Source organism: Panicum virgatum, chromosome 3K, assembly GCF_016808335.1.
Source record: "Panicum virgatum strain AP13 chromosome 3K, P.virgatum_v5, whole genome shotgun sequence".
Lineage (NCBI taxonomy): Eukaryota > Viridiplantae > Streptophyta > Magnoliopsida > Poales > Poaceae > Panicum > Panicum virgatum.
Genome location: NC_053138.1, coordinates 10,653,242 through 10,666,562, shown reverse-complemented (window position 1 = coordinate 10,666,562; position 13,321 = coordinate 10,653,242). Strand labels below are relative to the sequence as shown.

Genomic DNA, 13,321 nt, shown 5'->3' with positions numbered 1-13,321 from the left:
AGCGAACAGGATGAGCAGGATCGGAAGAGCTTCACTGGGGACGTTGCTGTCGAGAAGCATATACTGCATGTACTAAAAGGCCTGAGCGTCGAGCCAGCTGAGTCCGAGTTGGACGAGAGCCAAATCCCACCTGCTCTTGCTAGACGATTCTCTAGCTGTAAAACAACATGGACCCAAGCTCAGCCCGTTCATTGCTGACTCTTCCCTGTGCAACAGTGCAATGGATGTCCCTGATGCCTCTTGCTCCCAACGTGTTTGTTCTTCGTGCTCAAGCTCCCGATCCTTTTCAGCTGGTAGGTTCTCATCAAGCTCTGTTGATTTCTCTTTGTATTGACTGTGTGTTGTGTGTTTGATTTCGAGAGTTGCTGAAAGATACACATTGTTACTATGGGAAGGAGTTGAAAGACATAGAATTTGGAATTGGTATTGTATGCCCTCAATATCAGCTATTTGGATGTCCACCTAGGATTCTAGGTGGCTTTACCTAAAGGCTTCAAAAAGAATCTCCAATTAGTAATAGTAAGATAGTACGGCACAATAATTTCGGTGTATATCCAATGGCCAAGGAATTGGAACATGTCATCGTGTGGGCTCTAGCGTCAGCCAACATTATTGAACATCCACAGTAGAAGGGCACAAGAAGTCCTAATAACCCTTAGGCGGCCATGCATCTGGTTTCGTTCCAAATACCGGCCAAGATATGATCGAGGCAAATAAACAGTTCACCGACTACCACGGATTCCTCGAAGCCTAGCTAGCTAGCTAATATCAAACCATCTACAATCCTCTCCACTACACATCCAAGCGGCACCAACAACATGTGTGTCAACCGTCGCGGTAGCCCATCTGCTGGTTGCCATCGACGGCAACAAGCATCTTCGTCATGTGCAGCAATTGGGATCGGTTGCTCGAGCCATCACAGGAGTACGTCAAGTCCGGACAGCCACCGCCACCTAGCTTCACTGGACAGACAGTGACTTCTCGAGTTGTATCAGACCTTGGCCCGCTGCTTGACGATTTCTCTGAGCATAGAGCACAGGATGCCCTTGATGCCTCCTATTCCCCGGATCGCTATCATGCTTCTAGCTTCATCTAGTATGAGAGAAGCTGCATTAGGAGCAAGGTGGTATCATGAAGCAGAAGAGAGATCAATGAGATGGTACACATGGGTAAGGCCATAATGTGCCTCTTATTATAGCCATGCATACTCATGCCTCGAAGTGGTAGTACAGTGCAATATCTTCCGCATTGATGCATGCACATGGTTGAGAGTCGAGAGTGTGCGAGTAAATATGCGTGCATGGATGGGAATCACGTTTCATAACGTACCACTGATCAGCATTGAGCGCGTAACTAAACTACATACTCGTTAGGAAATATCTACAGTGCCGTCACCGGGGAAAGAACAGGTCCAGATATTTTTCAGCTGGTAAACAATTAATGATTTTTTTTCTATAGAGCATTGATAAAAAAAAACTGGTTCCTTTTGTGATACTAGAAAATTTTACCTCATTTACTTGGCACTGAAATGTATCTTTAGTTCCTTTTTTGGCACTTCAGTTACAGCTGTTGTGCTTTCCTTTGTTAAAAGTCACGATGAGTTGGTATCGGATCCATACTTGACCATAACTCGAATCTTAGATATGATTGTCGGATATAACACATTGTGAACGATTCTATTTGTTTGTTATATTATCTTGAACTATTATCTCTCTTTGCTTTGAATTATCTCCCGTACTTTGATTCATTATCTCACATACGCTAACGCTACTCTTACGTGATCATGCAATACCGAGGTCTTCCTAGAGAACGCTGCTCACGAGCTGGACACCTACGCTAGCCACATGATGGGCATGCATGGTTCCTAGGGGCAGATCTAGGGGGTGGGCTAGGTGGGCCATAACCTACTCTAAGATTCGGTTCAAAGAACTTCACCCTCTTATTTTTTCATAAGCAATCTTATTTATTACTAGCAGAAAAATAGCTACTAATTATTTTCTTGTATATAACAATTTATAATTGAATTGAGAAGGTAAAAGGTAAGAAATTACATCTTTATAAGATAAGATTAACTTATTCACTAAAATATTTTAAAAAATGTTGTTCTACTGGACCACCTAACCTTGGCGCAAATACTAATACTACTCTTAGCTAGGACTCTTGTCTAGTCTTGGCGCAATATCCACTCCATAACATGCCTAATTCTATGATTATCTTCTTTAGAACTTATTCTTTGGATGCCACCGCACGGCGGCGGCACCCGTGCGTGATCGAGCACCTGCTCGATCGCCCATGGGTGACGACACCGTGCGGTGATTCTACTTCAACTCCTGGCTCCTGGTTGGTATGGAATTTATTACAGAAAGATTATTATTCGCTACCAAAATAGATTCTTTTTTCCACTGATGGTTCTGTTGCTGGAGCGGGTGTTAAGGGAGATCGCCATACGTGAAGATCACATAAAGCTTTGGACAGCCGAAGCAGTGAGGCGTCCATGCTAGTGCAACACGAGAATCCCTGTTGCAATCACGACCTCATTGAACGACCCTGCAGGCTTCATCATCCTTACACGAGAATTAACCATTGAACGGGTGTTGTAGTTCCAGATGCCTCATATTCCTAATGTGTTGTATCCTGCTTGTTGCAATCACATATTTCCTCATCACTGTCATTTCTTCTCAGCAAAGTTCTTTGTTGTTTCTACTTTCATTCTACCGCCTTGCACGCTATATATGTACTAAGAGCTAAAGAGATATAGAATAAAAGGTACACACATAGATAGCTAATAAGAAGAAGGAGGCCGACTGCATATATACAGAAGCTGGCCATGCTGCTTCAAGCCTGCGGTAGTGGGAAGTTGGTGGGTGAGTCCGTGCAGTTCAACCACATCAATTTAACTTGCCCATATGATAGAAGTTAGTGATCTGGCAGACGACATCCTATCGCTGTGTACCCTGATAAGCCATCTTACTATTACTAATTGAAGGCTTCTTTTGAAGCCTCCAGATAAAGCCACCTATGATCCTAGGTGGACAGTCTAAACAAATAAAGAAATCCTACAAATTCTCACAAAAATTAGAAACATCCGGCCATCAATTCGGCAACTCTAATCATTTTCTAATAAATTATCCACATTTGCCATTATGAAAATAGACTAAAATAACCCCCTAAATATATATGTATCTAAATTACCCACCTCTGCCATTACAAAAATAATCTGAAGTAACCCCCTAATCTTCATGTAAATTACCCACTTATGCTATTATAAAATAATATCAAACAATCCCCTAAATTTTCATATATATATTATCCAATGATAACATAATAAAAAGTTAAAACAAACCCAAATTTGAATCAAAATTATATTATTATAATAAAATCTTAAAATGCATCAATATAAAATTCTAAATTACTATTTCTATAATTATTAATATATCATTTATGTTATTATTTATATAAAAATACTAACCATAATGTGTATGTCACCATATATTCATGTATAAGAGAAGAGATAGAATATCAATTTTTATATTGTTCACATAGCTCAAGTGTTCAATTAAATATATATCAAACATACATGGTGGCAACGGCGGAACCAGGGGGGGCGAGCAGGGGCCACGGCCCCCCCTAAAATCAGTGAAAATTTTTAACCCCCACCTATATTCTAAAGCCCAACACAAAGGTCAATCAATGCAACGATGCTTTGTACTTAAGTTCCTCGGCTATCGTCCTTAACATACCCAACAACACATATTGAACGGTGCACGTATACACATCTACCTAGGCAGCTAGCTAAATACTAGTCAAATCCAACCCGAAGACTCCAATATTACTCCCTCCGTCACCAAATATAAGGCATTCTGGAGTTTTTAGAATAAATTATGGCTATATAAAAGACTCTCCTACCCCTAATTACCCTAATTATTAAGTATTGGGACTCTATTTGGTTAACTAAATATGTGCTAATAATTAAAGTAGCATGACATTTCTCATGCACCTCCCCCACGTGCACCTCCCCTGCATGGCTGCATGCATGTCTTTTTATTAGAAAAGATCCGAAAATAATGCACAATTAAGATGATTGGGTCCACTCTCAACTCATAATGCCTTACATTTGAGTAAAAATTTCAAACTCTAGAATGCCCTACAAATTTCAAACTCTAGAATACCCTACATTTCTAGAAAACCAAATAAATAATGTGGTTTTCAATCATAATTGGTAGAAATAATTAGGGGTAACAAAGTCATTTGTTTAGATAAGTAATGTGTCTGAAATTTCCTAAAACTACACTCTTTGTGGGACGGAGGGAGTATGTTATAATTTTTTTCAGAAAACATGGTCAAACTAAAAAAACGAAGACATTTGATATTATTTTATGAAAGAAAGAGAATACAAATTCGCAATACGTCTGCGAAGTTGTAAAGTGCAAACAGAACATATGTAAAGCATTTTCTCTATCTAAAATATTAGTAACACGTATATATATCTTGATATGTTTCTCACGTATAGTATAAAGTATCTGCTCGGCCCCCCTTATTCAAAATTTCTGGTTCCGCCGCTGCATGGTGGTGTGATGCAAAGTGACAAAAAATTATTAGTAATAACTAAATCTATCACATTTATTACAATCACATAATGATATACATGTATCTTTACAGTACTAAATTAGAGTATTTAATTAGTTAAAGAGAGCGTGAGATAGATAATTATTAGATGTCTCTCACTAGCCCGTGCGGGAGCACGGGTTGATAGACTAGTGTTATTAATTCGCACATCTCTTAGATGAAAGGAACCAAACACCCCCCCCCCCCTTTATTTGAGAACCAAAAGGCGTCTTACCACAGATTGTATGAATGGGAGGTCCGGTGTTTTACATAAACGAATGGAAACAAATTAAATTAAAAGAAGTGTGCCAACATACTTAATTTCATGCATTTCAGTGGGCATACTCATGTCTTGAAATATTGCTAGAGATAACTTCCGGTGATTTTAATGGTTGAGCCGAGTGGGTGAGTGAATACATGATCAAGTTCTTTAGTGTGTGATGATTGTTTCATAGAGACACGGTAATTATTCAGAAATCACACCCAACCTTGCACTTGATTCAGTAAACCAACTGGAGACAAAGAAAAAGAGCTGATTTTTCACCTATTAAACTAAGTTCCACCTAGCAGTCACATAGAGGAAATTAAATGAGCAAGGCCATTTGGCAACTCTCAACCTGCTACGTGCAGGAGGCATCCATGAGGAGCAATAATGTAGGCTGTAGCATTGTAGCTGAGATCCACCAGTCCAACATGGCAAGGATTAGTTCTTCTGCACACGCAAGCATAGCACTAGGTGCTGGAGAAATAGTTCCAGACGCCTCCTATTTCCAAGTGCGCAGCAGAGGTAGTTTCTCATTCTCGTTGCCAGTCATCTATACCTCCTCTGTTCTCTCTTCACTCACGGCCACTCTCCAACCTCTGTGCTTACATGCCACTGTTATCTATGTTTTTCTATTCACTATCTTCTTATTATTCTGTACCAATATAGCTTGGTAGCCTATGGATTCAGAATTAAAGCAAATTATATTTTATAGCCGGTGGGGGTGCGGGACAGTTTTTAGGAGTGGTAATGGGCCATGATTCTAGTAGTAATTTCACAGCTCAATATGACCATTTATTTTTTTAACTCAAAATTATATAGGATTAAAACTTGACACTTTTAAGGCCCGGCCTTTAGATTATTTAGACTAAATTTTACTGTCCTTTACCAACCTATATTGTCATTCCTCTGTAATCTGAGCCTCCTCCTGTGTTCTACGTTAAATTTAACCCTAAAAGTTCAGGTTAATCATCAAACTGCTTATTCGTTCACCGACTGAAGTGGTCTGTCTTGCTTGCTCCTTTCTTACTGGGCAGGTCTACAGACCCGAGTTCATACAAATTGTGCGACAGAGACCAATTGGGCGCCGCCGACCCAGCACCGCACGCCCTCCCTGTGTCACTGCCTCTCCCCACCGCAAAACCGCCCCTGTTGCCGCCGCCGCCACCCGGCCGACCGGCCACCGGCGGCGGCGGCGGCCCGTGGTTGCGCCGAAGTCGGCCAGCCGCCTCCCTCCCTCCCTCCCCCCTCTCCCCCTCAGCCCTCGTCTCTCCCTCAGCCCCGAACCCTAATCGCCTCCTCCAACTCCGTTTTGGTCGCCGGTGGCAGCCGGAGTCCGGATCCGCTCGCTCCTTCGCCGGATCCATGCCTCCCTTGGTCGGATCTTGCACTGTGCGGTGTTCCGCCCGGCCGGCATGGGGTCACCCTCTCCGTCCCCGGCGGCACTGGCGCGGCCCCCCGCCCCCTCTCACGGCTCTCGAGCGTGCGGTGGCGCCGGCGCGCGGGTGGCCCGCTCGCTGTTGCTTCGGTGGCGGCGCCGGCGCGGTCCCACGGCCCCACCCTTCCCACGCGTGCGCGGCGCTGTCCAGCCGCGAGGCAGGCCAGCGTCGTCCCTGGGCCCCGCGCGGAGCGCAGGCCGCGGGTGGCTCGCTTGCTGCTCTGTTGCTGGCGGCGCCGGCCTCTGGTCGGAAGCATGGCCTCCTGGGCTGTGCTCGCCCGGTGGCCGGTTCCTCGCTGCTGATGCTCCGGGGCCGCCGGGCACCGGTGGCCGATGTTCCGGCTGGTGCCGGCACTAGGCGTCGTCAACTGCCGTTACTGGTCCCTGTTTGGAGAGGATTGATCTTCTGCGTCCAAGTGTGCTTCATGACCTCTTCTGCGCCATGGTCTGCTCTGTTTGATTCCCGCGGATTCATGTTTGGCGGATGCTTTGCCGCCATTGGGGCTTGGTGGATGTTTTGCCACCTTTGTTTTGTGTCGTCTATGGCGGATACTTAGCCGTCGTGTTCTGCCGCTCTAGCGGATGCTTTGCTGCTATTGTCGTGGTCATGGTCGTTGTTGGTTGGTCTAGACGGATGCTTCGCCGTCGTGTTCTGTCACTAGCGGATGCTTTGCCGCTTTTGTTGTGGTCGCTGCTAGATGTTGCTAGATGTTCCGGACGGATGCTTTGCCGTTGCGGCTGTAGTAGTCATGGCGTTGAGGTTTCTATCTCATTGACTCAGTTGTGCTTGGTCGTCTAGTTAGGTTTTCAGGGCTGTAGGAGTTTCCTTTCTTTTCTTGCTTTTCTGTTTCAGTTTAGGTCGCTTGTCACCAACTTAGTGGTTGTTTTCTGCGCTACGAGGGTTCGTAGTTGCGTCGTGTAATTCTCCTCATCTTAAGGAAAAACGTGCTCAGGCACGGTCTCGAAAAAAAAGTCACCAGCCCCGAGACGACCATGTACTTCTTGAAGCTGGAACAGAGGTCCTCATCCTCCAGACGGCGGCTCTGGAGTTCCACTCGCAAGTCTACACTCGTGGTGGAGGAAGAGACAACCTGATCCAATACTAATCGAAGTGGGCAGGTTGCTGTTCACAAAGTCCAGTTTAGCTACCAGTAGCGTCATCTGTTTCTTGTTTTTTGTGCTAGCACAACTTGCAATGCGTTCGAGTATTTTTTTTCGCAGCCCCGAGTGCTGTCGCTTTGTACTTTGCTGCAGCACATTTAGCAGTGCACCCCAAAACTGAAACGATCACCAAAACTGTAATTTCGTTGCTCGTCGGGTAATGAAATTCCGGGTTCGATCGCCCGTTCTGGAAAAATCAAACTGCTTATTTCTGTCGCCATCGGAGTCTTCAGCGTGCGCAGCACTCGTAAAGTCGCCACTGTTGTCCTTGGACCTCGCCTTGCTGGCTGCCTCCTTCATAGCTTCCCTGCGAGCAGTAACCTTGCAAGCTACAACAAGTACAAGCACATGACGTTCATGGTTAGGTAGCAACGAAGGTAACGAGCAGACAAGGTAGCCACCGCTACAGTTAGGAAATAGGACATCACCAATATTGCAACTCCAGCTTGGTTGGTTGAAAGGTGATGGTATACCTTTCAGGCCCATAGCAGCCTCAGTCAAGCACACTACTGCTAAACTTTCACCATGCCTGGCTAAGATCTCCTAGGTTGATATGCGCAATAAAAGTACGCGTAAGAGGACATGATTTTGATATTTTCATTTTTATTTATTTGCCCTGGAAAAGGGTAGGAGGACAGTTAGACCATTCTGGGCGATCAACAATCACTAGAAGTTGCAGCGAAACTACATTCCATCACACCAACAGACGACACAGCCTTGGCCCTTGGGCCGGGCTGCACTCCATCGCAGACAACCATCTGAAGCAGCAAGCACACTACTTACAGCGTCCAGCCCGGGTCCCAGGGAGCACATGACAGCCATACGCAAGCTCAGAAATTAGAGCATGATATAGAGCATGGGAGCACAAATTTTGGTAAGCAAAAAACCTCACAGCAGCAGTATTTACAACTTCCATTTTCTCTATTTGGAGGAGCATGTGATAGATAATGGGCCAGTCCCGAAATCAACCGCAACAATCATGGGTCCCAACCCACACAACATTTACAGATGAAACAATGTAGCCAGGCAGCCGTAGTTCTGCGCCCGATATTTACAGGGAGGTGGATACCGCAGTTATATGTGTCCATGATTGGTTCTACAGCTTTAAGTAGACACCTTTCATGTGGAGGAAGCCAGCGGCCAGGCACCAAAAGACTATCTCCAGGAGGACGAAAGCCAGGGTACCCCATTGTTTCGAGTGGAAGATGGCCTGGAGCAGAGACTCTGTAATGTCCACCTGAAAACAGTTTATTGTTATAGTCACGTCTTCTGAAATTAAATAACAAGGGCACGGCCTACAGTACAAGATGATCGCTCCTACTATGCCTCGGCATGTGTAGTAGGCTGGTATAAATCAGTAAATGTGAGAAGATATCACAAATCTGGCAACACAAGACATTTACCAGGTTGTTCTCAGGTGACCGCCAATAAAACCCTTGAATAAGAGTAGGGAACAGTTCACAGGCAACCAGAACATAGACTATAAGCGCATTCATGCCCATCCACTGGAATAGAATAAATGGCTTCTTGATATGAATAACATCAACCTGCACAAAATATAGGTTTGTTAATACGATGGAATCATCTAAAGGAATAATAAGCACTGCCTTCATAAGATCCAAGTTCGGAACAATTTGATGCATATACCTTTACATACTAACATACATACAGTAAGACACTACCAGTCACCAGGAAGCAAGGATTATATGTATCAAGAATGATGTTACTTCTCTTCTGTACAATGGATGGACACTCACAATGTAGCAAACAAACCAGAGATATGGAACCCAAAGCACTTACTATGTAGTATAACAGCAGCAACAGGAATCCAGATACTCCAGCACTGAGTAGCATGTAACTCACTGTATACAAAGGCTTGCTGAAAGGCATGCCTAAAAATCAACATATACATGTGTCATCAGAATGGAAGGACTAACTAAAATAATGAACTTCTGCATGTCGTGTTCTGGAAAAATGCATAATTACCTAATAGTAGCAGTAAAAATGCAAAGATTGTCAGCACCGTCGAAGCTAGCAACCAGAATAGCATTCGCTGTGAATGATTCTGCAGCAGAACCAAGGTTAGTCTAGAAGTATAGTGATTTTACCTTTTTTTTGTTCGATACTCAAGGGTTCCTAAAAGATGAGCTTATAGTACAGGAAGTACTGCATTTCAAGTGGCATACCTTGCAATGAATTAAAACATGACCAAAGTGCAATCCAACAAAGCAAGTTACTGCAGCCATCAGTGTACTGCAAAATTATAAAGGGTGTTATATCCTGATTTGCCTGCCCGAGAGAGGCATTAGACCAAAATCTGGTTCAGATAGATTTTAGATGTTTTCTCCACACAGTTTATTTTATGGACCGATAGATGATAACAAGATGTAGGCATAACTACCTTAACAAACCCTCAGGATCAAATGGAGCCAAGCACCAGTCTGGTGCATTCGGAGGAAGCGGTCCATAATCAGGAGAATTAATACTGCATTCCTATGGGATGAAACAAAAGAAATTTGATGGTTAGGATATAGTACTAACAAATTTATTTTCAAATACAGATTCTTTGATTAAAGAGTGAAAAAGGGAACATCAGTCCATTTCTTGAATGACCTTTGTCCTTTTGTAGACTGGATTCTTGTACAGGTGATTTTCACCGAGCAAAACTCGATCTACCAAGCCAACTGCATTGCAAGGTGGTCCAAGACTACCTCTAACTCCACAGTGGATCTGCAAATTACCAAAAACAAGTGCAACAAGGTAGATATGATGATTAGTTGCTTGACAGTAAAAATAAAGGAAGCAAGTACCGGATGAATTATAATCACTTTTCTCCCAGGTTTCAATATAGCATAAGAAGCTGGTGGCTCCCAGAAATGCTGGTTAGAACCGGCATTTAGAAAACCAGTTGATCTTTTATTAATTTGTATTTCAACTTTGAGTTCAAATTTCTGGTTCCACGCGATAAATGACTGGAACTATGTGTAGGTTTAATCTGTGTATGATTGAATTTCAGTTTGTAACTGCCAATGTTCTTTGTTCCGCTTTCCAATGCTACAAACCGATTTAGTGTAACTTCCAACACAAAAACAACAACAATATGGTGAATTCTGAAACTTCAAATCTTGAAATACTACCAATCATACAAACTAACATTGCAAATATCAGAGCAAAGAGAATTAGCTGATAAGTTAACACAAATAGTCTCATAGCATATTAGGTGTACATCAACTAGAAATAGCTGAATTGCAGCAGCTTGAGTAGGTTTCATCTTCTTTCAAACATATTACCCACATATTGAGAAGCATTACGTTCTTAAACCGTTGCAAATTATCTATAGTATCAAAAGCAGATAACACTGTACCACAGAAGACAATTTTCATCATACAGCTCACAGCAAAAGGTTTTCAAATAATTAATTAGAATAAAAGGGAGATTCTCTTCTTACCGTCCTCATTTCAACTAAACTGATTGGCGTTGAAAAGGTTGGATCGCTAATTTTAACTTTGAATTCCCAGTTTGGAACATAAAGGCCAAATACCAAGGCAACATAAAGTGTTGTTATCATCATGGCCATGATCCTTCAAAAGATAAACAAATGTCAGTATCGGTATTAGTGTACCTTTCATTAGAAATATTTTTTGAACCATCTGCACAAGCACAACTAATCTCATATGGAATATACCCAAACTAGAGAGAACTTATAGGTTGTTGCTCCACAGCTAAATCTTTTGTAAACATCTCTAGCTGATTAAATGAACAAAACATACAAAAAAGACCAGAATTTTTAAAACTTACACAAAGAAAGGAATTAATCAACTAAAGAATACAACATTCCTAAGTGAACAGGCAACTAAACAGGTTATTTGATATCACAAAACAGTTTGCGTGGAGGCAGAGCTCAATTTATCAAACCAGGGGATATAATCATGCTGAAGAAGTAGCAACTAGGATGGGATGTAAAGTATGTACTTATGAAATGCTGACTAATGATTTGTGAAAAATTCAAAATGGTAGAAACAAACTTTTCCAAATTAAAATGTTGCCCATATTGACTAACCACTCCATGAAGTATTTCTTCGCAAATGATACAGGTGAATCCACCAAATTATTGTTGACAAGCCAAATCTCTGAAATTACTGCTAGAAAGTATCCAATTGCTATCCTCTAAAGAAGCATAACAAGAATAAGAAAATCAAACATTATGTAAATAGAAAAGAAATGGAATATACAACTTAGAAAATATGTGCTCTGTACATCACCTGAAGCACACCTAGCCATCGAATTTGATCCAAATCAACACCATATGTTAATTTGTGACGCCCATGAATGTATCCTCCTACAAGTAAAAAAACATAACAAGGATAAACTCGAACGCAAAATAGATGATAAGGATGGGCTGATGTGGGCTAATTTGCGAAGTAGGGGCAAGTATAACCTTGTAAAATCACACCCAAGATGAAAAGCTTGATAGCCCTAACCATAGCCTTCTTAGTTGCTGCCGTCTTGTTTGGCATTTTCTGCAGTTCACCATCTACAATTGTGAGACGTGATTCTATAAAAATGTTGGCACTGGTCAAAAACGCAAAGAACACCAAACATCCAAAGGAAGAAATACAAATGAACTGTATTGTTCTTAGGAACCATGCAGAGTTCGAGTTTCTTCATAACCTATAACCATGCCAGCACAATCTTTACAAGTAACCACATTTTCATAGTTGGCATCAAAGCTGGAAATGAGACAGGCCACCCATTTCAAGAATAGCCAAAGTCAACGGGTTTATGAGCACAAGAATTAAAAGCCCGGGTCAGTCCAAAGTTTGGAATGAGCCCTTCCCTGACTTTGTAAATACTTGGGTGGTTCGTAGTTTTCCTGAACCATCAGTGAAATTGATCACGAGCTGTCAGAGATTAAAAAAAAAGTCAACGTGTTTGCATTGAAGAGAGCCCAGTAGCCTTGTTAGCAATATTGCTTGTTAGTACTGTAAATTTTTGCACGCACTCGAACTTTAGACGGAGCCTGATTGACAAACAAACTTACTTTCTCACAAAAGGTTAATATAATAATCCACATGGAAAATCGCATAGCAATGAAATTCTCTGAAACTTCCCATTCATTTTGGTGGGAGTTGGACATGTTAACAATCCCCGAACCAAATGGTGGAATCAATGCACAAGGGGAGGCGGAGGCCCGGGCTTAGGATACACTACACGCGGACAAACTATTAAGATAATAAACTCAAGCATTCACCATTCTCTACAGCTTGCCCGCTTGATTCTTGATGTGCTTATTACAGAAATTTGCAGCTGTGAGCACTAGTAGCTACCCACAGTTCAGTGTTCTACCTTGAAGACGAGTGCCGCGGAGACGCCGATGATGAAGAGGAAGGCGGGCATGACGAAGTCCGCCACCGTCACCCCGAACCACGGCGCGTGGTTGATGCCCGGCCACGCCCCGCCCGCGTCGTCCACGAGTATCATCATCTGCGCACGCAATCAGAGTTCAAACCAAGTTGCCTAAATTCGGGGGGGGGGGGGGGGGGTAGAATCTCCACTCACGGCGACGGTGAAGCCACGGAACACATCCAGCGAGGCCACCCGCTGCGGCTTCCGCTGCTGCTCGGCCTGCGACGCCCCGGCGTCCAGAGGCGGACGCTGGGGGGAAGGGGGGTCGGCATAGGGGAGGATCTCTTCGGACCGGGAGACGAGGGGGCGCCGGACGGAGTCATCTCCGTCGCCGGCGATGGCGACGACGGTAGCGTCCATTTTGGGGGTCTTCTCTCAGTTGCCGCAGTTCAGTTGTGCTATACTGCTATGCCGCGGTTGTTAGAGAAAACGTTGCTAATCTAGATAAT

General features: G+C 43.2%; 1 protein-coding gene and 1 long non-coding RNA gene across 2 annotated transcripts; one reads left to right on the top strand and one right to left on the bottom strand.

The window, feature by feature from the left end:
• The first annotated feature begins 5,923 nt into the window (after positions 1–5,923).
• On the top strand, positions 5,924–8,060 carry LOC120697490. The gene is made up of 2 exons (XR_005684506.1): positions 5,924–7,065; positions 7,844–8,060. It is a non-coding gene; the product is annotated as an uncharacterized LOC120697490 (long non-coding RNA).
• Positions 8,061–8,316: 256 nt separating this feature from the next.
• On the bottom strand, positions 8,317–13,281 carry LOC120697489 (heparan-alpha-glucosaminide N-acetyltransferase-like). The gene is made up of 13 exons (XM_039980743.1): positions 13,026–13,281; positions 12,813–12,950; positions 11,905–11,986; positions 11,729–11,805; positions 11,527–11,633; positions 10,915–11,047; positions 10,080–10,196; positions 9,868–9,959; positions 9,653–9,719; positions 9,453–9,531; positions 9,267–9,358; positions 8,870–9,013; positions 8,317–8,703 (listed from the first exon to the last, which is right to left on the bottom strand). The coding sequence occupies exons 1-13, from the start codon at positions 13,230–13,232 to the stop codon at positions 8,563–8,565; spliced, it is 1,476 nt and encodes a 491-aa protein (XP_039836677.1). The 5' UTR covers positions 13,233–13,281; the 3' UTR covers positions 8,317–8,562.
• Between the last annotated feature and the right edge of the window lie 40 nt (positions 13,282–13,321).